This window comes from Odocoileus virginianus, chromosome 2, assembly GCF_023699985.2.
Source record: "Odocoileus virginianus isolate 20LAN1187 ecotype Illinois chromosome 2, Ovbor_1.2, whole genome shotgun sequence".
Lineage (NCBI taxonomy): Eukaryota > Metazoa > Chordata > Mammalia > Artiodactyla > Cervidae > Odocoileus > Odocoileus virginianus.
Genome location: NC_069675.1, coordinates 71,440,540 through 71,466,568, shown reverse-complemented (window position 1 = coordinate 71,466,568; position 26,029 = coordinate 71,440,540). Strand labels below are relative to the sequence as shown.

The window sequence follows — 26,029 nt, the reverse complement described above, 5'->3', positions numbered from 1 at the left end:
TGAGCAGTGGGATCCCCAATGGATATTAGTACTGGCATAAGGATAAATATATAGAGAAATGGAACAAAAAAATTTGGGGGGTCACATTGTGTGCCATGTGGAAATTCCCTGATAAGGGGGATCAGGGATCAAACCTGTGCCCCCTGCAGTGGAAGCACAATCTTAACCACTGAACCACCAGGAAAGTCCTAAATGGACCAGAATTTTGAGTCCAGAAATAAACCAACACATCTAGGGTCAGTTGATTTTTGACCAGGGAAGAGTTCTGAAAGGTTGTTGCTGAACGATAAGACGCGGAATTCTTGGCCTCCGGAGGAGATGAATTCAATCTGGGGCCAGAGACGAGGCTGGATCGCTCAGAGCTTTTGTGTAATAAAGTTTTATTAAAGTATAAAGGAGATAACCCTATATGCAAAACAGAAAAAGAGACACAGATGTATAGAACAGACTTTTGGACTCTGTGGGAGAAGGCGAGGGTGGGATGTTTCAAGAGAACAGCGTCGAAACATGTATATTATCTAGGGTGAAACAGATCACCAGCCCAGGTTGGATGCATGAGACAAGTGCTCAGACCTGGTGCACTGGGAACACCCAGAGGGTGATCAGGAGAGGGAGGTGGGAGGGGGGATCGGGATGGGGATGGGGAACACATGTAAATCCATGACTGATTCATGTCAATGTATGACAAAACCCACTACAATATTGTAAAGTAATTAGCCTCCAACTAATAAAAAAAAATTTTTTTTAAAGTATAAAGGAGATAGAGAAAGCTTCTGACATAGGCATCAGAAGAGGGCAAAAGAGTACCCCCCTCCTAGTCTTTAGCTGTATGTTATATAGTCACTCACAGTCTGTTAATGAAAAGAAAGGAATGTCATAAAATTTAGAATGGCACCAGATAATTCATCCCTGGCCAAAAAATGATTGACTTGAATCTTGTAGAATACCAACAAATAGTTTCATTTACATAGATTAGGGGAACAATACCTGAGTAAGTAAGTTAGGCCGTTTGGCGGAACCAACTTGAAGATAGAGTCTGGGGTACATAAACACAGCTTAAGACAACATTTCCATAAGAAAAAGAAATGTATTGGTTAGCTCAAGGTTTGAGAGTAGTTAGCTTTAGGTGAGACCAGGTGTCATGGCAACACAGCATTTTAAGAGAAACCTCCTTTTAAATTTGTATAGAGAAGGAAAAACATATCGCAGGTTTGTTTCTTCCTGCCGCTTAAGAGAGATAAAAATGTCTGGTACTAGCAGCCTCTTTCCTCCATTTGGAGACCCCTGGCCTTCCTGCCTGTTACCCTCTCAGTTCTGTCATTATCAAATGGTGCTGGGACCAAAAAGAAGAAGAAAAGAAGAGGCCTCACATAAAGGCCATCCATAGAAAAGTCTCTTTGCCTTAAGGAATCAAAGTAACTCCTTACTGGTGGCTTCAACAGACAAGATCCCTGGAGAACAGGTTTGAAAGCTGAACTAACCACAGGATCCCAGAATTGCTCACCTGAAGAAGAGTTCAAAAGACTCACAGGTGCCTTTACTTGCGTGGGGATGGCAGGGATCTGCAGATGAAGCCCAATATCAACTTGAATCCCAACACTAAAAACTGTCAAGTAAAAACAAACAGGTAAATGGAGATTATATTTGAAAGGATTATTCCAACAGGGATGAGGGTGGGATGGGGGTGGGGGGGGGTGGGGGGAGACTATAGAAATAAAGCCAGAGGATAAATACAAAGGGAAGAACACTCAATTGTCCAAAAACAAAAAAAAAGTCCTGGATTTAGATAAAGAGAGTCTTTATTGGAAAGGGTTATTAAGAGGAAAAGAAACTACCGCAATGGGGTGTGGTAGCTGAGGCAACAACCATCTCTATCAGGAAATGCTATGCCCGCTCACGGGCACAGAGGCCTGCAACTACCTCCAGGGTTAGACAGAAAAGGGCCCTTCTTTTACAGGAAGGAGAACAAAGACTACACAGAACTGGGCATAGGGCCAGGGGGATGGATGGGTGGAGGTGGCAGTTGATCACATAAACTCAGGGTGGTTTATGTGAAGGTCAGCCTACTTTTCAGAGTGATGGTGAAGGGGGGATTGTAGGCTGTATCAGGCTGAGAGTGGGTCCAAGTTTTAGGAGCCTGGAAGAAAGAGAGAAGCTTAAGTTTGGTCAAAACAAGGTAGCTGGTATTTTGTCCAGATTGTCAGCGGGCACAATCAATAAAGATAATCAATCAAGAGGCAAAAACGGAAATTTGGAGGGTATATGTCTGACCTTGTCATGGGTAAACAAGGGGACATCCGTGAATAAACCGGATAAACCGCGTGGGGAAGTGGTTTCCTGCTGTCAGCCCTTCCAGGGACACGGAAGGGTCGCGGGGTGGTGGTGGTGGAGGTGGAGGTGGGGGGAGGTGGAAGGGGCGGGAGGATCTTGTCAACCGTCGCTTTCCGGAATCTCGGGGCTTAGGTAAAGTTCAACACGGTCAGAATGCAGGGAAATCTCTCCACAGATTCAATCAGAGGCTGACGACGTACACAGGTAAGTTGGTGCTGAGTTCTGAGGTGAGCCCACACCTAGCTCCCCGCGTTTTCCGCGCCGAGTGAAGACATAAGGAGCAGCAGCGTCCGCGGGAGGAAGGAGGCGGCCGCCATCGGCGCGGGCCACTGGGCTAGCCGAAGCGGCCACCGCCGCCAGTCCCGCCCCCAAGCGCGCGCGCTCGGGTCTGCGCAGAGCCAGCCTAGGCGCGCACTCGGCGCCGGGAGGCGGTGACCGAGGGAGGCGCGCGCGGTTCCAGCGGCCCGGCCGCCGAGCTCGATTGGGCCTGGGGGCGGCGGTGCCCCTCGTCTGAGGGGCTTCAGCCCGGCGGCGGCGGCGCCCGCGGCCCCTGAGCGGATTGAGACCGAGGCCGCGAGGCGACGGCGCGGCGCGGCCCCCTCCAGCGGCCGCGCCCGGAGGTGAGTTTCCCGGGGCCGCGCCGCGCTCGGCTGGGTGAGGGGCCGGGCCGGCCGCCGGGCGGGGTCCGGTGAATGGGTTAGATGGCTCTGGCGGAGCCGCCTCGTCCCGTCTTTGTCTCGATGTCGGAGCTCCGGTCCGCGACCCCGAAAGGGCGCAGTGGGGCGGCGGGCAGGGCGGACTCGGGGCCCGCGCAGGTGAGGCGCGGCTCCAGGGCCGCCGACTCCGGGCACGCGCCCCGGTGGTTTTCTTGCTCTGCGGCGCTCGGAAACTTCGAGTTCTCAGTTCTCAAAATGCAGACGCGCAGCGCAGAAATACGGAGCATGTTTGTGTGGGATGGAGCTTTCTTAGGTAACTCCATTGGTTGGCTCTTGAAACTCACTTTAATTTTGTAGGCTTTTCCTACTTAATTTCTTTTTTTCCTCTCTGTCCATTTTTATTTGCAGTTTGTTGCTTGTTAGCAATAACGAACGTTAGTGTGGCTTCCAGCCTTGGTTTCTTCGTACTCAATTTGAGATCACTGAAAATAAAGATAGGAAACTGGCAGCCTCTACTAATGTGGGATTATAAAATAGGACCGATTGTATAAGCGACGTGAAAATCAAGCTTCCTTATTTCATAGTCGTGGCTCAGGTGTGTTTTGGGACTGTTTATAAGGTAAAGCCAGAGACAGGCACTGGTGGAATCAAAAAAGTTAAGAATTGTGTGCAGGATGGAGGGAGTGATTTAAGCACACAACAAAAGTGACGCAAGGCAGAAACAACTACGTATTGAACACTGACTTTTAGCCCTGCGTGTCATAAATACTTTACACGAAGACTTTTAATTACTGAATATTTAGTGTTAATTACTAAATTTATCATTCAAGTGTTTTTAGTACCTATTGTGTGCTGAGTGCTCACGCTGTGACAGTGACCATTATAGGTTTGTGCAGTGTCATTGGAGGAAACGAATAATCACACCAGTAAATGCCTGTCTACCTAACTTGTTTTTCCGTCGCTAAGTCGTATCCGACTCTGCGACCCAATGGACTGCAGCAAGCCAGGCTCCTCCATCCTCTGCTGTCTCCCAGAGTGTGCTCAAAGGCATGTCCTTTGCTTAGATGACTATCTATCCATCTCATCCTCTACCTAGAAAGAAGTTGAAAAAAAGGAATGTAAGGTGTTGTGTGGGCAAATAACCGGGGACTGAAGAAATCAGTTCAGATTTTCCTAGGAATAGGTCATCTTTGAGCTCAGTTATTATGGATAAGAGGGAAATTAGGTGAAGGTGACTCTCAGTACTGGAGCTCTTTGGAGCCCCCCTTCCACCCCCGCCCCCAGAAAGGACACCAAAACGTTTTCAAAAGGAAGGAAGAAAGATCCAGGCAAAGGAAATCAGTTCCACAAAGACTTGAGAATGTTTGGGGAACTGAAGATCAGAACAAGTGAACTGAGGGTGCGGTTAGTTCTGGTCAGAGAGATGATGTGATGCCTTTTAAACAATGTTAAGGTTTGGGGACCAGTTTTTTCTTTTCTTTTTTTTAAAACTTTTATACTGAAACTTTCAAACTACTCAAATGTAGTGAGAGAACATTGCAGTTAACTCCTTGTCATGTTATCCAAGGTATTTGGATCTTATTTGAAGAGTAGTGGGAGGTCTTGATGAATTTTAATCAGGAAAGTCTCATAATCAAATTTGTATCTTAATCAAAAAGGTCACCCTGACAAAAGACAAAACAACAAAAAAGAGAATTCCCTGGCAGTCCAGTGATTAGGACTCCATACTTTGACTGCCGAGGGCCTGGTTTGATCCTGGTCTGGGAACTAAGATCCGGTAAGCTGCACGTCATGAAAAAAAAGAAATGTCACCTTGACTCCTGTGTAGAAACTGAATTGGATGTCATGAAAAAAAAGAAATGTCACCTTGACTCCTGTGTAGAAACTGAATTGGATGTCATGAAAAAAAAGAAATGTCACCTTGACTCCTGTGTAGAAACTGAATTGGATGGGAACAAGAATGGATGTGGGGAAACCACCTAGAGATGATGGTACTAGGGTTGTGGTTGTGAAGGTAGGGCAAATTCAAAGAGTACATAATTGATCTTTCCTTGTGTTAGTAATTCTATATTCATGCCTTTTGGAGGAATCGTGGAAGGTTTTCTAAAGGAGATTGTATTTGAGATGGGTTTTGCAAGGTAAATAACAGTATGGAGCCCATTCTGGAATGAAAATATCTTGGTGTCAAAAGGGTAGCTAATTCAGGGACCTAGAGGGTTTTTTTGCAGAAGTTTCACCTTTCTCCTAGGATTTTCTCATTGAAATTACTTTTGTCACTATCGTTGTGGTCCTTGTGAGCATATAACTCCCTCCTTAACAATTTTTTCTATTAATAGAAGATAGCAAAAGTGTATGTTCTTCATTACTGGGATTACAGCTAAGCTAAGCTAAAACTTTCCAAAAAATTTCATTTTTTGTTTTTGTTATGCACATAATAGTTAATAAACTAGAATTCACAAAATATACAAAGAATTGTCTTTTTAGTATTTGTATCTGATGCTGCCATAGTTTGCTCTTGGCGGCCTAATCCTATTCTGTAGAAGATGTAACTGAAAGGTGATCCATTGGTTTCTTTTCCCTTGTGCTGAGTGACTTTATCCTTAAAGGAGAAACTAGTTTCTGCATAGCATGCCTAGTGGTACAATATCTTGATTCAAACTCATAATCTTAAAAAAAAAAAAAAAAAAGCCTGTAGTATGTTTTTAAAAATTAGTAAAATTTGTAATATGCATATTTTTCTTTTCAAATTATAGTGTATACATTAAAAGATGACTTTCTTGGTAATCTAAATTTATTTTGACTGGATTTTCCTTTTAGTGGATACATTCCAGATAGCTCAGTTTCCTCTGGCTCCTGACTGATTTTATTACTACAGTTGTTGGGAGTAAGTGGGATAATATTTGAGAAGGTGTTTAGTAAACTGTGACATACAATACAAATGTAAGATGGTAGTGGTACTAATTGGAAGTAAGCTGAAGCAGAATGAAGGAACTTGTGTTCATCTGTCCATTCTGATGCCCAGCCTCATACTGGTAACTTGAACATTTGTCAGATGGCTTTTTTATTTTCTACATACAGTATGTACATGACTTAGGTTCTTTCATGTTACATGACTGATGATTGTAGATGCTCAGTCAATGGATATAAAATTTTTACATGGTTCATTTCCATGTTACTAATTTATGGTAGAAATACCTAAAATAATAGTAAGTTTATGTCCATTATAGAATGAGTTTTTTTGTTTCAAAACCATTTATTTATTTGGCTGCGTTGGGTCTTCGTTGCAATATGTGGGATCTTCATTGTGGCACAGGGCCTTAGTTGCCCCACAGCATGTGGGATCTTGGTTCCCTAACTAGGGATCAAACCCATGTCCCTTGTATTGGAAGGTGGATTCTTAACCAGTGGATCACCAGGAAAGTTCCTAGAATGAGTTTTTACTTTATAATTCGTTGATGTGTTTGCAGTTAGTAATTCAGTATATTTTTTTCCTTGTTAGTCTGTAAACTTCCTATTAATGGATACTGAGTTTGTCCTTCTACCATTAGTTCTAAACTAGTACCTTGCACACAGCAGTGGGAGGTTCAGTAAGTATACAAATGTTTTTTAAAGTTAAATTAGTGAAATGAAAAGTGAAATTTCATAGCCATATTGAAATTAAAACTTTGAGACTAAGTCTGAAGGTGTTTCTTACCATAAGTCCTTGTAACAGAGGCTATAATTGGGGACTGGGAAAAGAGAAAGGAGCATAACGTTACTGTAGTCTCAATATTTCTTTTGTTCTCTGAACAACCTTCTTAGGAGGATAATTATCTCCAAGTTACAAGTTAGGCAACTGGTACTTAGAGAAGTTAAACAACTCTTAAGCTCAAAAATGATGTAACCAGTATTCCAGCACAGGATAGTTTGAATGCAAGGTCTGTTCTTCATTCTGTTTTGTTCTCATGGAACAAGTAAAAACAATTTATCAATAGCTTAAACTATGAAATGATAAAAACATATTAATAATTTGCTAGAGAATAATAACTTATTAATGGGAAACATAGTGAGATGCTTTAAGGATGGCTCCTCCTTGCTCTGCACTTGGCTAAGCACCTTGGAGGGCTTCCCTGGTAGAGCAGATGGTAAAAAAAGTGAAAGTGAAAGTTGCTCAGTGGTGTCTGACTCTTTGCAACCCCATGGACCACATAGGCCATGGAATTCTTCAGGCCAGAACACTGGAATGGGTAGCCTTTCCCTTCTCCAGCAGATCTTCCCAACCCAGGAATCAAACCCAGGTCTCCTGCATTGCAGGTGGATTCTTTACCAGCTGAACCACAAGGGAAACCCAAGAATACTGGAGTGGGTAGCCTATCTCTTCTCCAGTGGATCTTCCCAACCCAGGAATCGAACCAGGGTCTCCTGCATTGCAGCTGGCAAAGAAGCTGACTGCTTTTATCAGGGTCTCTCAATGTTAGCACTTGACATTTTGGGCAATACTTTCTTGTGGGGACTGTCTTATGCATTGTAGGATTTTCAGCAGCATCCCTGACCTCCTCTACTAGATATCAGGAGCACCCTTCATCCCAGTTGTTTTGACAACCCAGAAATGCCTCCAACTATTGCCAGATGTCTTCTTAGTGGCACAGTTGCCTCCTGGTTGAGACCCACTGCTTTATCTTTATACCATAGTTTCATAGAAACAATAATATATAAATGTTTTCTCTTTGAATGCAACTAATTTTTTAAAGAGTAAATACTGTTTTTTATGGGCTTCCTCTGTGGCTCAGTGGTGAAGAATCCACCTGCAATGCAGGAGATGTGGAGACACAACTTAGCAACTGAACAACAATAAATATTCCTTTGTGTGTATATACTATGTGTTGTTCAGATATTTATCTGTTGGTGGACATCTGGATTGCTTCCATCTCCTGCCTTTTGTGAATAATGCCTCAACCACCAAGTTCTTTTCTACAGCCGCTGCGCCATTTTACATTTCCACCAGCAGGGTTCCAGGGCTCTAATCTCTCCACATCCCTGTCAATGCTTCCTATTTTTGTTTTACTAAATAATAACTATTCTAATATGTATAAAGTGGTATCTGATTGTAACTAATGATGTTGAGCATCTTTTTCATGTGCTTATTGGCTGTTCATCTATCTTTTAGAGAAATGTCTGTTCAGATCCTTTGCCCAGTTTTGAATTGGTTCGTTTTCCCTGCTGTTTTTAAGTTGTATTTTTCTACCATTCACTTGATAGCTGCAAACCTTTGACTGCTTTCCAGAGTTCTGACTAAGTTGTTTCTAACAGTTTCTGCTTATCTTTCAGTGTTTCTGTGGAGATAGGAGCTTGCAACTGCCTGTTCCTCATTTTGCTGACATCAGCCTCGAGCTCATTTTGGGGGTGGGGAGGGCCATTTACTGGAGTATAATTATGTACAATGTTGTGTTACTGATAGTTTCTGCTGTGCAGCATAGTGAGTCAGTTATATATATATATATATATATATATGCAACGCTTCTTTGGAGTCTGTTCCCATATAGGTCATTGCAGTATTGAATGGAGTTCCATGTGCTATTCAGTAGGTTCTTATTGGCTACCTGTATTATATGTAGTAGTTTATATATGTCAGCCAAGTTCAGTTTTTAAATTTTAAATCTTGGGTATATCTAGAATTTATTTTTGTGATGGTGACTCCATATGATTGTTAAGTTTATTTAAAAGTCCCATCTTTTCCTGATTTTTTTTTCTTTTAAATCTGTAATAATAGTATGGATTCCTCATAGGTTTTTGTTTTATTCAGTGAGTATAATCCATTAGTATCATCGTTTACTTTGATGTTCCATTTCCCAGATTTGTCCAGTGGGAGCCTCTTTATGTAGTTTCAGTGTCCTTTTGTGTCTTCTTCATTCACTGAGCACCATCTTACATTCTGGAGCACTATGTTTCAGGTTTATTTGTTCTTTCTCTGCCTGTGTAATCAACACTTTCTCTAAGGAGCCATGATTCCCTTTTTTAGGAAAATTGTATTTAGAAACCATGGTGTGAGTTTTTGGTATACTTATCTAGTGTAACCTTGCTTCCAGGACTTCTCAGAGGGCAGATGGCTTGGATTGTTTTAAACATTGACTTGTTTGATTATTTTTAAAATCAATTTGTTGTTTTTGAAAATTTTTTTTTATTTATTTGACTGTACTGAGTCTTAGCTGCAGCATACAGGTTCTTTAGTTGCAGCATACTGGATCCTTAGCTGCAGTATGTCAACTCTTAGTTGTAGCATGCAGAATCTAATTCCTTGACCAGGGTCAAACCTGGGCCCCCTGCACTGGGAGCCTGGAGTCTTAGCCACTGGACCACTGGAACGCCCATGATTTCTTTGCTTATTTCTTACATTATTTTTGTTGTAAAGGCAAGAATATTGCAGAAAGTTTGGAAAAGAAAGAAAATAATCCACAATTTTTTTAAATCCACAATTTTACTACCTGCCAATGAGAACTATTTTCGTTCTTGTTTCTCTCCATTTTTTCATATTCAATTTTTGCTGAAATTTTTATTTCTTATATTTTTCACTTATATAGTATCTTTTCTTCATAATTACTTTTGAGGAATACATAATATCCCATTGGGACTTCCTGGTAGCTCAGCTGGTAAAGAATCCTCCTGCAATGCAGGAGACCCCGGTTTGATTCCTGGGTCAAGAAGATCCCCTGGAAAAGAGATAGGCTACCCACTCCAGTATTCTGGGGCTTCCCTGGTGGCTCAGATGGTAAAGAATTCACCTGCAATGCATGAGACCTGGGTTTAATCCCTGGGTTGGGAAGATCCCCTGGAGAAGGACATGGCAACCCACTCCAGTATTCTTGCCTGGAGAATCCCCAGGGGCAGAGGAACCTGGTGGGCTACAGTCCATGGGGTCGCAAAGAGTCAGACATGACTGAGTGACTAAGCACAGCACAGTGTCCCATCAAGCAGTCATATCATGACCACTTACTGAATTTTCAATTTTTCCTGATGAAAAACAGCTGTGGTAGACATATTTTATGTATATAGCTGACATTGTTGGTCTTTTAAGTTTCCAGAAATCTGGAAGATCAGGGTCAAAAAATATAATATGGTCAGTTTGCTTTCTCCTGAAATTGTGAGAATGAGTTTATATTGATTTAATATTTTGTTACTATTGGAAGTTGAATGAAATGTTTACATTCACTTTTGGTTGTTATTAAATCAAAGGTTACATTATTTTTCATCATAATATTTACAAAATCTTTCTTTTATCAGAAGATTATCCAAATCCTGAATTTATTTTTACTATTGCTTTACTCTAGGTGACAGTGACAGCTTTGAGTCTGGTCATTTGTTCTTAACATCTCTTTAGTGCTATTTTAGGACTGCATAATAGCTTAAAGAATATTAATACATATGAGGGAAATGAATTTATTTAAAATACTGTATTAAAAACTTTAGCTTTTCCTTTTACAGTAAAACAAAAGAGAATGAAAGAAGTAGATAATCTTGAAAGTATAAAGGAAGAATGGTAAGTTGATTAATGCATTTTCTTTGTACTATCTTTATTTTTATCACAGTTTACTGATTTAGTATATTTTCATTATGATTATTTGTTAAGTATGTATGAGTAATGTATTTTAAAGTTGGTGTTTTTTGCTGTACTCATATTAAATGGATTTTTAGTGGAGTTTCTAAATATTTTTGTGATTAGTATTTTGAAAAGTGTTAAATTTCTTTCTGCTCACATATTATTTCTGTTATATAACTGAGAAATTAAAGTAACTTTACTTTGTTAGCCCCTTGTGTTATACTGTCTTGGAGTCATAGTGGAAATATAATGACTTTGGAGTCAAATAAACCTAAGTTTGAATCTCATCTCTGTCTTGTACTACTTCTCTGGCCTTTGAGCAACTTAGATTCTTTGAGCTTCAATGTCTCCTCTAAAAAGGGAGGGGGCATACATAGATATTTGAAAAGTTTTTGTGAGAATTAGCCAATTCAAAACACTGAGTCTAGTATTAACACGTAGCAGGCACCCAATAAATTGTAGATGCGAAGTTTCTGGTTCCTATAGCATTCTTTATTCTCCCTTATCTGAGATGAAATATTTATTTTTGTATTATGTTCTTTTTTTCTTAAATACTCAAAGATGTAAGCACCTTTCATTCATAGTCCATTTAAAAAGACAAGTGTTTATATTAACAGATGTTTTGTGAACACTTTCTATACCAAATATTGTTATTTTTCACTGGAAGATTTATTATTTCATGTAAATATCTGATACTAACTATATAATTGTGAGGTGGTGTCAGAAGCCTCTCAGACCGCCTCCATATGTGATGATTGCTTAGAGGAGTCACAGGATTCAGCATACAGTCATACTGATGACTAAGATTTTGCAAAGAAAGGACACTTTCTATGGGGTGATGTCCATGGGAAACCAGACATAAGCTCCCTAGAGTCCTCACCCAGTGGATCCAGCAGGACACATGCTTCATTCCTCCAGTAATAAGTTATGACAGCACATATGAGATGTCTTCTAGGGAAGTTCATTGGAAATGAGCCTAGAGTTTATAGTGGGGGCACATATTAAAATTCCAAACTCTCATGAGGAACGTAAACAGGACTTTCAAAGACTAGCAAAAACATCAGGCCTGCTCTGTTAACCCTTTTGTCACAGAAATAAGTTGAATGACTTAATTTTAAAAATTAACTTAGGACCTCTTCTAACAGTTTTATGGAGACATTATTTACATACCATAATACTTTAAATTCATCCATTTAAAGTATACAATTTAGTGGTTTTTAGTACATTCATAGGGTTGTTAAACCAGTCAGTTTTATAACATTTCTATCACCCCAAAGAGAACCCCATACCTATTAGCAATCATGCCCCATTCTCCTATGCCCTACCCCTGACAACCACTAATATGCTCTCTGAATCTATGGATTTGCTTATTCTGGGCATTTCATATATCTGGAATCAGAGAATGTGTGGTCTTTTGTGACTAACTTTCATTTAGCATAATGTTTTCAAGCTTTATAATGTTGTAGCTTGTATCAGTACTTTAAATTTTAGTTCAGTTCAGTTGCTCAGTCATGTCCGACTCTTTGCAACCCCATAGACTGCAGCAAGCCAGGCCTCCCTGCCTATCACCAACTCCCAGAGCTTGCTCAAACTCATGTCCATTGAGTCAGTGATGACATAAACTTTAAATAATTAGTAAGATGTGTTACAAAAAGCTATATATTAAGTTTTTGTACTTTTTGTTACTAGAGAAATCCCTAAGACTCCATGACTCTTTACTTAGCCAATACAGCTTTGATAATCTAGTTTTCAGAGTCACAAAAAAAGGGTATTGATATTTGCATCATAAATGGATAATGACAAGTGAGGGAAAGGATGATAGAGTAGAGTAGAAAACAAAGATGAAATAAAGTTGTCTGTATATATTTTATTTTTAACTAGAGTTTACATTTGGGTCTATTCTTTGTTTTATACAGTTCTATGGAATTTGACAAATGGTGCTAATGTGTGTAATGTTGCATTTTTAATCCCACATACCAGTAGTTAATTGTTGGTATACAGGAAAGCACTGACTTTTGTATATTAAACTTGTGTCCTGCAATTTTGCTACAATTGCTTATTGTTCCAAGATTTTTTGTTGTTGTTGATTCTTTTGGATTTTCTATATAAATCCTTTCTGTGTAAGTCTTGTTATCTGCGAACAATTTTGCTTCCTTTCTGATCTGTGTGTATTTTTTTGTTTCCTTTCTTTGTCTTACTGGTTTAGCTAGGGTTTCCAACATGGCATTGAAGAGGAGTGGTGAAAAGGGGCATCCTTGTTTTGGTCCTGATCTTAGGAGAAAAGCATCTCGTTTCTCATTACTAAGAATGACATTAGGTTGATAGAGTTCCTCTGTATTCCTCATTTGCTGAGTTTTTAATCATAAATAGGTATTAGATATTTTCAGATGCCTTTTCTACATCTGTTGATATGATCATATGAATTTTCTTTCGTGTGTCAATGTGGTGAATTACATTAATTGATTTTCTAATGTTGAAACAGTCTTACATACCTGGAATAAATCCTACTTGGTTGTGGTGTACAATTTTACATATTATTGGATTCAAAATGCTAGTATTTAATTGAGGATTTTGCATTTATACATATGAGAGTTTTTCCTGTAGTTTTCCTTTCTTGTAATGTCTTTACCTGGTTCTAGTATTAAGTAATGCTGTCCTCATAGAATGAGTTAGAAGTATTCCTTTCTGCTTTTATTTTCTGTGAGAGATTGTAGAGAACTGGTATCAGTTCTTCAAGTGTTTGATAGAACTCACCAGTGAAGTCATCTGTGCCTTGTGCTTTCTGTTTTGGAAGATTATCAATTACTGGTTTTTTTTTTTTTCTTTTTGCCACACTGAAATTCCCTGATTCAATTTATTTAATACCTTTAAGCCTATTCATATTCTCTATTTCTCCTCATGTGAGTTTTGGTAGATTGTGCTTTTCAAGGAATTAATCCATTTGCTCTAATTTAATCTAATTTGTGGGTGTGCATCTCCAATACATTGTACTCTGAACCTCTTAAAAGCCTAGATTAGGGTATTCCATGGCATTGCAGTGGTTAGGACTCTGCTCTCAGTGCCAAAGGCCCAGGTTCAGTCTGAATTCAGTTTCAGATCTGTGAACTAAGATCCTATAAGCCATGTGTTGTGGCCAAAAAAAAAAAAAGAGAAAAACACACACACACAAACAACAATAAAAAAGCCTAGACTATTTCTTATTCATCTGTGTGTCTTGCCCACCCAGCGTAGTAAGTAGTCAATAAATGTTTGGATGACTTGGGTTAAAGGACTTGTAAAACTTCAGCTACACTGGATGCTCAGTTTTATTTGCTTTGTAATTTGCTTAGTAATTTGCTTAGTAATTAACTATACACTGCTTTCTGAACAGAAGAAGCAAATACCAAAAAGCATAAAGTGGTTGTAAAGATATTATTGTCTAATATTTGAGAGCTTACTGTGTGCCAACATGCATACTAGTATGCACAGTACTATATACCAGGTGTAAATAAGCCTCTAAGTGTATCACATTTAATCTTGACAACAACCTTGTTAGATAGGTAGTGATACTAAGTCATCATATAGATTGTCTTAAGAGTATTTATAAAGAGAATTACCTAGAAGAGTAAAAAGAATATATCTAAATTAAAACATTGCCCTTAAGAGACAGTCTAGCACAGTGATTAAGAGTAGGGACATTAGAGGCCTGAGTTCAGTTTCCAGCTTTGCCTCTCAATAGCTTTGTGATTGTGGGCAAATTGCTTAAGCTTTTTCTTTATCTATTAAGTGAAGATAAATCAATACGTGCCTTTTAGGTCAACATGAAGATTGAATGAGATAACATGTGTAAAGTACTTAGAATAGTTCCTATCATTTATTAATAAATGCTTAATAAATATTAACTATTAACAGAAGCTTTATAATGCATCATGGCTAAGAGCGTAGACTTGGAAGATAGATTAACAGGGTTCGAATTCTGTTTCTGCCACTTACTGGCTGTGTAATGTCTAACATGTAACTTAATCTCTTAACATGTTAACCTCTTCATGACTCATTTCCTTGTCTGTAAAATGCAGATAAGAGTAGCTGCCCTGTAGATCCTGCACGGTGTAAGAGCTGTAAAAGTGTTATTATTTATGAAACCTGAGAAGTTATATCTCAGTACATTTATGAATTTTCTATGTGCTTTAGAAGTTCTTGTCAAACAAAATCTTAGGTGATATTTCTTATATGACAAAATATAAACACAAATGCATACACAGACGAATGGTAGATGGGGTGGGCAAAAAAAAGGTGGAAGGAGGGGTCAAAAGGTACAAACTTCCAGTTATAAAATATTAATAAGTCATGGGATGTCGTATGCATACTGGCAACTGTAGTTAATAATGTACTGCATATTTACTAAGAGTAAATCTTAAAAGTTATCATCACAAGGAAAAAAAATTCTGTTGCTCTGCATAGTGATGGATGTTAACTATGAATTAAGACTTACTGTGATGATCATTCTGCAGAATATACAAACATTGAATCATTATGCTATATTTCTGAATCTTAAATAATGTTATATGACAGTTATATCTCAATTTACAAAGAAAGAAAAAACCCAGTAGAGTATTAAACCACTACAAATGAAAGTCTTGAGTGGGAAATTTTATTCTGAAGTGCACAAAGGGGCAAAGCTATGATTATGACTGTTCTTCACACATTATCACCTTTAGTTTCAAGGGTGCTCTCTGTTACCAAAAAGTACACAGTGACCCCTTTTAAAGCTGTTTTGAGACCTTAACGCATATTTTTTTCACTCTGGACCAGTGGTTTTCCACATGGCAAGGTTTACCCATCCCACCCCCAGAGATCACCTGGCATTGTCTGAAGGTGTTTTTTATTATAAAACTGGAATGTAGGGGGATGTCCACGCTACTGCTCGCAGACACTACTGAACCTCCTATAATGTACTGGCCAGCCAGCTCAACAAAGAATTATCTCTCCCCCAGTGTCAATGGACTGAAGTTGAAAAAGCTCTGCTCTGGACCAAAAGGGTTAATGCCTTCTTCCCATGGGCACATGTCTACTATCTTAATTTAAAATAGGATCTCTACTGCAGACATGGAGGTAGCGTCTCAATGCTAGATCCCTTAACTAGAGCAATTTATGTAAACTTTTAGAGAATTAGTGGTCAGTAATGCTTCTTTTTCTTTTTGTGTCTGTTTGTGTGTAGGGTTTGTGAAACAGGATCTGACCACCAACCTCTTAGTGATAGTCAACAAACAAATTGTGAATATTTTGTTGACAGCCTTTTTGAGGAAGCTCAGAAGGTTGGTGCCAAATGTTTGTCTCCCACTGAACAAAAGAAACAGGTAAGTGTCCATAAATCTTTTCTCTCCTGATGTTTCTCAAAATACGGACCTTGAGAGGTCAAAACTGTTTTCGTACTAATAGTAAGATACTATTTACTTTTTTCACTGTATTGAGTTTGCACTGATATTACAAAAGCAATGGTCAACGAAACTGGATCCTCAGGAGGAACTGAGGCAGTGGCACCACACAGCACCACACCGTACCGGTAATTACTGTACTCTTTTCTTTGCACTTGAAGGGAGTGAAAAGTGAAAGTGAAGTCGCTCAATCACGTCCGACTCTTTGTGACCCTGTGGACTGTACCCCACCAAGCTCCTCCGTCCATGGGATTCTCCAGGCAAGAATACTGGAGTGGGTTGCTATTTCCTTCTCCAGGGTATCTTCCCTACCCAGGGATTGAACCCAGATCTCCCTCATTGCAGGCAGACGCTTTAACCTCTGAGCCACCAGGGAAGCCCCTACTCTTTTCTCTGCACTTGAAGGGAGTGAAAAACACTAGTTTCAATTAAGAATGTCCTTGATAGAGCAGTGAAACTTATAGATTCCATTAAATCCCAACACTTCAATACCTATCTTACTAACATTCTGTATAATAAAATGTAAAGTATATACATAAAATGAGGCTTCTCTGGTGGCTCAGATGGGGAAAAAGTCTGCCTGCAGTGCAAGAGACCCAGGTTCATTCCCTGGAGAAGGAAATGGCAACCCACTCTAGTATTCTTGCCTGGAGAATTCCATGGACAAAGGAGACTGGCGGGCTATAGTCCATGGGTCACAAAGAGTTGGACACGAGTGAGAGACTAACACACACACACACATACGTGAAACTCTTCTGCAATATACAGAAGTATCTTAAGGAAAAGTACAGTTGCTTGAGATGCAAGCTGAACAATCTGCTTTTTCATGGTGTACTGTTTTTACATGAAAGGTTGCTTTACAGACAACTGATTTTTCAGTCTTGGCTATTCAGCAGACATTTCTTCAAAATGTATAAAGTGAGTCTGACACTTCAAGGAAGTGAGATGATCCAGAAGATGTTGAGAGATGAAATATTGGTAACAGTAACACTCTCAGTTCTTTTTTTAAGCAAATTATTGTTATTTTTAAAAATAATTTTATTTATTTATTTATTTTTGGCTGTGCTGGGTCTTCAGTGCTGCGCAGACCTTTCTCTAGTTGTGGTGAGCAAGGGGTACTCTCTAGTTACAGTACACAGGCTTCTGATTGCAGTGGCTTCTCTTGTTGCGAAGCACTGGCTCTAGGGCAGGCAGGCATCAGTAGCTGCGGCTCCCCAGTTCTAGAGCACAGACTCAATAGTTGTGGTGCACAGCCTTAGTTGTTCCACAGCATGTGGGATCTTCCCGAATCAGGGATCCAATCCATCTCTCTTGCATTGGCAGTCGGATTCTTTGTCACTGAGCCACCCAGGAAGTCCAAGCTGATAGATTACATTTGAAGGAATAGCTCTTAATTACTCTTAGTTGTTTTTCCCCCATTTTTATTTTTAATGTTCAAAGTCTAATGTTCAAATCATTTCAGATTTCTCTAACTGTTGAGAAGTCTGTTCTGGCCAGATAGCATCAGTGTCCTCTGAGACAGCACAGGATATTCTTCCAAATAAGTTCTAAAGAAAATGATTAATGACTTACTTTAAAATATTATTCATTATGAACTAGATTATACATGAACATTATAATTTTTGATATTTTATATTTGAAACTAGCTCTTAAGAATGGTATATTTAAAAATTTGTAACTGTGTAATAGATGTTAACTATATTCATTCTGTAATCATTTTGCAATACATACATAATCAAATCATTATGTTGTACTTGTAAGACTAATACAATGTTATATGTCAATTATATCTCAATTTTAAAGAAAAGATTGATACATAAAATTACACTGATAGAAGAAATTTTCAAAGGACTTTTAATCTACTAGTACATTTTATTGATTAACATTATACATTTTGTTTCTTACTGCTTTGCAGGTAGATGTAAGTATAAAATTATGGAAAAATGGATTCACTGTCAATGATGATTTCAGAAGTTATTCTGATGGTGCAAGTCAACAATTTCTGAACTCCATCAAAAAAGGGTAAGCAATCTTTGTTGGCAGAAGGATATTTTAGACATGTTTCATTTGGAAGATTCCTTTTTAATGTTGTTCACACATCCTTAAACATTCAAAAATACTTTTTTAAATTCAGACTTTTCATAAGATGGGTTTTCTTAAGAGAACCACAGCTGTAATCTTGAAGGGTCAGGAATGTGAATTCTGATCAACCAAAATCTGACTTAAATTATTTCACTTTGCCAAGTGTTACTTAATACCACATCACATCCTACTTGTTATTTAATAATTATGTTTAAAGATCTTTATAGTTGTTAAATTGTGATTTCCATTGCCCTGTAGTGTTTTGTATTATATATTTATAAAAACTTGAAAATCACCCATAATTTTATTACCCAGAAGTGTTACTGCTATTAACATCTCTGTTGAATTTCATTTTGGCACTTTCTGTCCGTAGATTTATACATAATTGTGCATATATTATCTTGAAATACTTGAATATATCTGTATATTATTCTGTTACAATGATGACCCATAATTTATATATATACACCTAGTTGTTGGTGATTTGATTATTTCTTAAGTCTCCCACTATAAAAAATATGTGACTATCCTTGTGTTTAGATTTTTTAAAAAAATAACAGCTTTATTTTTTAATAACAGCTTTATTAAGATATAATTAGCCTACCATAAAATTTACCCCCTTAAAGTATACAATTCATAATATTTTAGTGTATTCACAGAGTTATGCAACCATCAGCACTGCTAATTCCAAAATATTTCCTTTTTCATCACCCTAAAAAGAAACCCCATGCTGGTAATCACTCTCCACTCTTCCTTTCCCCCTCCTCACAACCCTGCACAACCACAGTCTACTTTCTACTTCTATGGATTTGTCTATTTTGGACATTCCATATAAACGGAATCATTTTTGTGTTTGACTTCTTTAATTTATCATCGTATTTTCAAATTTCATTCATGTAGCTTTTAACAGTTCTTCACTCCTTTTTATTGCCAGATAGTGTTGCATTGTATGGATATGCTACATTTAGTTTATTCATTTATCAGTGGATAGACATTTGGGTCATTTCCACATCTTGCTTATTAGAAATAATACTGCTCTGAATATTTGTGTACAAGTTTTCATGTGGACATATGTTTTCAAAACTCTCAGGTCTAGGAGTGGAATTGTTATCTCTGTTTATGAAGAACTGCCACACTGTGTTCCAAAGTGATTGTACCATTTTATATTCCCACCAACAGTGTATCAAAGTTCCAGTTTTACCATATACTTGCCAGTGCTTGTTAGTTCCAGTTTTCCATATCCTTGCCAACACTGATTTTTTAAACTATAACTATCCTAGAAAGCAATGGCAACCCACTCCAGCACTCTTACCTGGAAAATCCTAGGAGGAGCCTGTAGGCTACAGTCCATGGGGTCGCGAAGAGTCGGACACAACTGAGCGACTTCACTTTCACTTTTCACTTTCATGCATTGGAGAAGGAAATGGCAACCCACTCCAGTGTTCTTGCCTGGAAAATCCCAGGGATGGGGGAGCCTGGTGGGCCACCGTCTATGGGGTCGCACAGAGTCGGACGGAAGCGACTTAGCAGCAGCAGCAGTCATTAAGAAGTGGTGTCTTGTGGTTTTCATTTGCATTTCCCTAGTGACCAGTCATGTTGAGCATCTTTTCATGTACTTGTAGGCCACATGAATATCTTCTTTGAAGAAATATCTATTCAGATCCTTCATTGATGTTTTCTTCCCTTGCCACCTGAGCTCTTAGCAGTGAAAGGGCAGAGCCTTAACTACTGGACCACCAAGGAATTCCCCCTTGCCTACTTTTAAAAATTAGGTTATTTACCTTGCTGTTGATCTGTAAGAGTCTGTGATATATTTTTGAGGCTATTTTCTCCCATTCTTTTGTGTTTGTTGTTGTTTCATTTTTTTGATGGTACTCTGAAGCACAAAAGTTTTTAATCTGAAGAGTCTGATTTATTGATTTTTTTTCTTTTGTCACTTTTGTCTCTGGTGTCATAGCTAAGAAAATATTGCTTATGTCAGAGCATTGAAGATTTTACTCCTATGTTTTCTTATAATTATATTCAAAGTTTGACTAGTATCTCAATTACTCTTTCATGATAAATTTATAGCTATTGATGCTCTTATTCATGCTTCTGCTATATTAAAAAGATAACAAAATTAAATTCTGTCCCATAGCACTGTCCTTAACATATGATTTTATGTGTGACATCAATTTAATGGTGCAAAGCACTTATTTTGGTCAGTTTTTATTTGAGAAGTGTTCATAATATTCTGTATGTAACCAATTTTCAATATATAATACACATATATAGGTCTGTATATATGTATATGTACAATGTATATACAGATTATAAATTATATTATATAATTAATTTTGAACCTTTTTCAAACTTACACAAAAGTCACACGTGAAGTACTAAGAGCTTTTCTAAACGCATTTGAGAGAGAGTTGCCAAAGTAATGCTTCTTCATCCCGAATAGTTTGTATTTTTTATTCAAAAAAAAGGAACTGTATTTTCCTATGTAACCGCAATACAACCATCTAATGATGTATGATTATCATTTAATCCTCAAAACATTTTCAACAGCCACTATTTATCTTAATACTATCCTTTTAAAAGAAAGAGAAATATATTTTCCTATGTAACCACAATACAACCATCTGTTGATGTATGATTATCATTTAATTGTCAGACATTTTCAAGAGTCTCTATTTATCTTAATACTATCCTTTATTGCAAAAGCATCCAATTCAGAATTACTTATTGCTTTTAAATGTCATGTCTCTTTCATTTCTTCAAGAGGGAACAATTTCTGAGTTTTTGTCTTTTTTTAATGACCTTGACACTTGAAGATTATGGGCCCAAATTATATAGAATGTCTCTCAATTTAGATTTGTCTCTTTTTTTTTTTTTTTTTTTGAGATTTGGAATTGTCTTTTTTATTTGTCTCATTTTTAATTCATGATAGCCACCTTTCCAGGTGGCTTGGTGGTAAAGAATCCACCTGCCAATGCAAGTGACACGGTTTTGATCCCTGGGTGGGGAAGATCCCCTGGAGAAGGAAACGGCAACCCACTCCAGTATTCTTGTCTGAAAAATCCCATGGACAGAGGAGCCTGGTGGGCTACAGTCCATGGGGTGGCAAAGAGTCAGACATGACTTAGCAACTAAATAACAACAATCCTTGATAAGACTAAAGTACACTTTATTGGTAGGAATATCACAAAAGTAATGCTATCCTAACTTCAGTGGTAATTTGTTCTTTGCTTTTTTTTAATAGCTTTTTGTTTTTCTTTAGACTTTTTTCATTTTATCTGATTTTTGAACTCTATATAAATGGAATGTGTTTAATTTTTGTGTCTACTCAGTTTATTTCTTTGGGATATTCATCCATGTTGTTGCGTATAACTATAGTTGGCATGAATCCCAGAAGCAATATAAGAAAGATAAATTTGATTATGTAAAATCAGTTGCCAAACTGGGAATACTTGATGTACTTATATCCTGTAAATGGAATATATACACATTTCTTACAAATCAGTTAGACAAAGATGAAAAGAGTATTTTATATGTTTGTACTTGATCTACTTTAAAACAGAATAGCAGTGTGCAAAATACAGAATAGTGTGTATAGAATGATACTATCTTGGGAAAAATTACAAATCTGTGGTATTTTACTATATAGAGAGAAAAAGTTTAGACTCACCCCAGTTTTTTATCAAGAAAGGAATAAGGACAGTCACTTTGGCAGGAGAGGCCTGTCACTTTTAAGTCAATTTGTATTTATATTTTTAGTCTTGCTTTTCTGGAACAAGCATGTAGCTATATTTTCATTTTAAAAAATGAAATAAAATCTTGATTTTTCTTGCACATTATCAGTCCTATTTAGATACCTATAAAAGTGACCAGATTGTTTAATTTTAGCAGTATATAGTCATCAAATGTTGCATGACTTCAGTGTTACTCCGGACAAACTGAATAGCTCAAGCTGTTCATGAATTTGTAGTTTTAAAAATTACTCTACCATAAAAAGGAACTCATTTCAATCAGTCCTAATGAGGTGAATGAACCTTAGAACCTATTATACAGAGTGAGTAAGTCAAAAAGAGAAAGATAAATATCATATTCTAATGCATATATACAGAATCTAAAAAAATAGTACTGAAGAATTTATTTACAAGGCAGCAGTGGAGAAACACATAGAAAATAGACTTATGGACATGAGGAGAGGGGAGAGAGGGTTAGATGTATGGAAAGAGTAACATGGAAATTTACATTACCATATGTAAAATAGATAGCCAACTTGAATTTGCTATATGGCTCAGGAAACTCAAGGTTTCTGTATCAACCTAGAGGGATGAGATGGGGAGGGAGATGGGAGGGAGGTTCAAAAGGGAGGGGATGTATGGATACCTATGGCTGATTCATTTTGAGGTTTGACAGAAACAACAAAATTCTATAAAGCAATTACCCTTCAATAAAAAAATTAATTTTAAAAAATTATTACATATTATTGGCTTTGATATTCATATTATCTAATTGTATTATTTTTAACTATATTATTTTAACTAGATGTAGTTTTTATTATAAAGAATATTATATGCCTCTTATTTGTAGATTTTTAATTCTTTTTGCATGTAGAATATGTTTTTCAGAGGAACAAAAGGGATATTAGTAGCTTCTTAGCTTCCTTTCTTTACTTTCCAAGGGAATTACCTTTAGAATTACAGGGAGTTTTTGATAAAGAGGAGGTGGATGTTAAAGTTGAAGATAAAAAAAATGAAGTATGTATGTCAACAAAGCCTGTGTTCCAGCCCTTCTCAGGACAAGGTCACAGACTGGGAAGGTGAGTAGGCTCATGATCTGTGCTTTTCATAAGCAGAGGCTTGACTAATATTCAGCTTTTAATTATTTTACTATGTAGACCACATATATAGAGTTTATCATTCTCCTACTGGAAATGAGATTTTTTTTCATGTTAACTTTTATGAGAACTTCTAAATCATATTCACTTTAGTGTAAATTAACACAAGCTGGCACTACACTTAAAAATCATGAAGGCTTTTTTTGGTTTTATCAAATCAAAAGGGCCTGGTTTAATAAGGACATTGGACAAAATTGTGTGGGTAAATCATTTTTTCTCCCTTGCACCCACCACTTGAGCTTTGCCATTAATGTCACAGGGTACATAGTCTAGCTTTGGGAGATAGGATTCTGTAACCAGTGCCTTCAACGTTGCATTCTCTGATCAGTATCTGAATTTTGAAGTAATACAAGTGAAATAATGTCTGATAAAGTTAGTATCAGAGCCTTTAATTATTTTCAGACTTTTCAGTCTTCATCTTATCTAGTTATGCCTGTGACAGAATGTGCAAAGACATTAAATATAGGATTGCTTCTTATTTTTATGAATTCTTATATATGAATTATCAAGATTTGTAAGGTATATACATGCATATTCATCCACAAGTATAAAAATATTCAAGTGTGACTTTCGGAGTGATGAAGAAATACTTTGTTTCCTTTTTAACCCAAGGACTATTCTCTACAGAGAACTTACTTCTTCTAGAAATTTTAACCTGGGATGTAGGTAAAGTCCATGGATCTGTCAACACTATAAAATTGTTCTGGAAGGCATTGTTCAAATACATATGTACTTAAATAGTATTCAAGTATACTTATGTAACACTCTACAGTCTTACATATTACTTGGATATATGTAATTTCATTAAATTCCTATAATCATCATCTATGATAGATACAACTGATACTAGTATATTTATGTGTTAGTAGGGGAACAGCTGTGACTGGCTAAAATTTTCCAAAGATCTATACTTCCTGTAAAGGTTTTAGAGTAATTGTTTAATGATAAAGTTCTGCTTACTGAAAAACACCCATCTGACTTGTTGTCTGGATTTTCCTAGTGCTACACCAAAAATTGTTTCTAAAGCAAAGAATACTGAAGTTGAGAATAAAAATAAGTTGTCTTCTGTCCCACTAAACAATCTGGAACCCATCACTAATATACAGATCTGGTTAGCCAATGGGAAAAGGATTGTCCAGAAATTTAATATTTCTCATAGGTGAGTCTTCTATTTCATTATTTGTCTGATTTTCCCCCCTAAGTTTTAATAATATTTCTTCTTTTCAAGAAGAAGTTATTTTGAAGAACTAACCAAGGATCTTAATAAATAGTTCTCTTAACATAATGTATCATGACAATGGAAATTCTTGGATGTTAATAAAATTTTTTTTAACTTATTTCATTAGTTTTCTGGTTTAACTAGATATATAATTTTAAAAGAATTATTTTAAAAAAAAGAATTATTTTCAATATGTTTTTAAGTAGACCTTTTAGCATTATGTGTGTATTTTCTTGTTAATTGTATAAAAAGAATGAAAATACAGGAAAGTCCTGAAAGAAACTGAAATCAATTTAAATTTCATCACCTAGAGATAATCAGTTACTACTTTGATAAATTTTTCTAGTCATTCATCTCTTCTTAATTTTTCTCATTTTATTTAAAATAGGAATATATTGTATATAGGTTTTCTTCTTTATTTAAAAGCATTTAAAATTTGGGAAGGGGATATTATACATGTAAAATATTCTATACGTATGTGCTTGGTTAAAATAGTAATAGTAAAATAACTTATATACTACCTAGCTCAAAACATATGCCAGTATATCTTATTTGCCTTTCCATGATCATATCTGTTTCCTTTTGTGCAAGAGAGAAGTCTGTTGTAAATCTGTGTTAATCATTTTTGATGAACTGTATATGTCCTCTCCTTCTTTAAGTATACACCCATATATGCATGTATATAACTGAGCTGCCTTTAAGATTGCAGTGATTATATTACATTATAGTGTTCATGATACTAACTGAAAATATGCCTGCACCAGGTTAAGTTTTCTTAACTAGATTTGAAGTACAACTTATCCTGGTATGCAAGAGATAAAACCCATGTCTGTATAGGGTTACTGATTGGACCATTTCTGATCCATTCAGAGCTAGTTATGTTGATTTTTCTGTTATAGAAATTTTTAGGCGTATGCAAAAGCAAAGAGAAGATACAATGATCCATCACTAAGTTCCCACTAAATTATGTTTAAGAAAATCCCAGACTTCACATAGTTTGTTACCTTAAATTAGCTAATTCAGGTTTTCATAAAATTACATTGATAGTTTGTGCTATTTTACAGGATAAGCCACATCAAAGACTTCATCGAAAAATACCAGGGATCTCAGAGGAGTCCTCCCTTTTCCCTGGCAACTGCTCTTCCTTTCCTCAAATTGCTAGATGAAACACTCACACTGGAAGAAGCTGATTTGCAGAATGCTGTAATCATTCAGAGACTCAAAAAAACCGCTGAACCTTTTAAAGAACTTTCATAGCATTGATTTTTGATACACTAAGTGGAAAGTTTCCCCAAAAATGATGGTCATAAGTGGACATGCAAATCAAAACAAGGGAAAAAGTCAGATTTGCTGGGTGTTGCACTGTTTAATTCCCTGCTGATGAGATTTTAAAATAAGTACAAGTTAGGAAAGTAAACTATTACTGGAAACTATATTCAGTGAACTCTTTCCAGAAGGCTACTCAGAAAGAAAAATATACTTATTTTCAAATACCATTTATTCAATATAAGATATATTCAATAACTATAGCATCTAAAATCTTAATATGGTATAAAGTAGGAAATATGTGCATAGCATCTTTCATTCAAATATCATTCCCAAACAGCAATGATGTGTTTAAATGTTAGCTGTCTCAGATTTTTCAAATGGCAATACATTAAAAAATTGTACATGGCAGGTTAAAAGCATCAATGTAATTTTCTTATATGTGAGATACAGTCATAAGGCTGAAAGGGTCTGCTTTTACCACAGCTTTACCTAAACCTCAGAAGTGTTCCCAATTTGCATACTCCAACAGTCAAATATTAACAATATCTGGGATGTACTTTCATTAATAATAAAATTGTGTAGCTTAGTATAATGTCA

At 36.9% G+C, this 26,029-nt stretch overlaps 1 protein-coding gene and 1 long non-coding RNA gene across 5 annotated transcripts; one reads left to right on the top strand and one right to left on the bottom strand.

The window, feature by feature from the left end:
• Positions 1-1,781: 1,781 nt before the first annotated feature.
• Positions 1,782-2,673, bottom strand: LOC110122854 (uncharacterized). Its single transcript, XR_002309343.2, has 2 exons — positions 2,532-2,673; positions 1,782-2,137 (listed from the first exon to the last, which is right to left on the bottom strand). It is a non-coding gene; the product is annotated as an uncharacterized lncRNA (long non-coding RNA).
• On the top strand, positions 2,439-26,029 carry UBXN2A (UBX domain protein 2A). Of its 4 annotated transcripts, none has more exons than XM_070451155.1 (7): positions 2,439-2,535; positions 10,446-10,500; positions 15,758-15,896; positions 17,890-17,996; positions 22,729-22,866; positions 23,945-24,103; positions 25,228-26,029. In XM_070451155.1, the coding sequence occupies exons 2-7, from the start codon at positions 10,460-10,462 to the stop codon at positions 25,418-25,420; spliced, it is 777 nt and encodes a 258-aa protein (XP_070307256.1). In that variant the 5' UTR covers positions 2,439-2,535; positions 10,446-10,459; the 3' UTR covers positions 25,421-26,029. The 4 variants fall into 4 exon arrangements, with proteins under 4 accessions (XP_070307256.1, XP_070307261.1, XP_020726081.2 ...); XM_070451160.1 differs by lacking the exon at positions 2,439-2,535 and adding an exon at positions 2,746-2,951; XM_020870422.2 differs by lacking the exon at positions 2,439-2,535 and adding an exon at positions 3,220-3,300.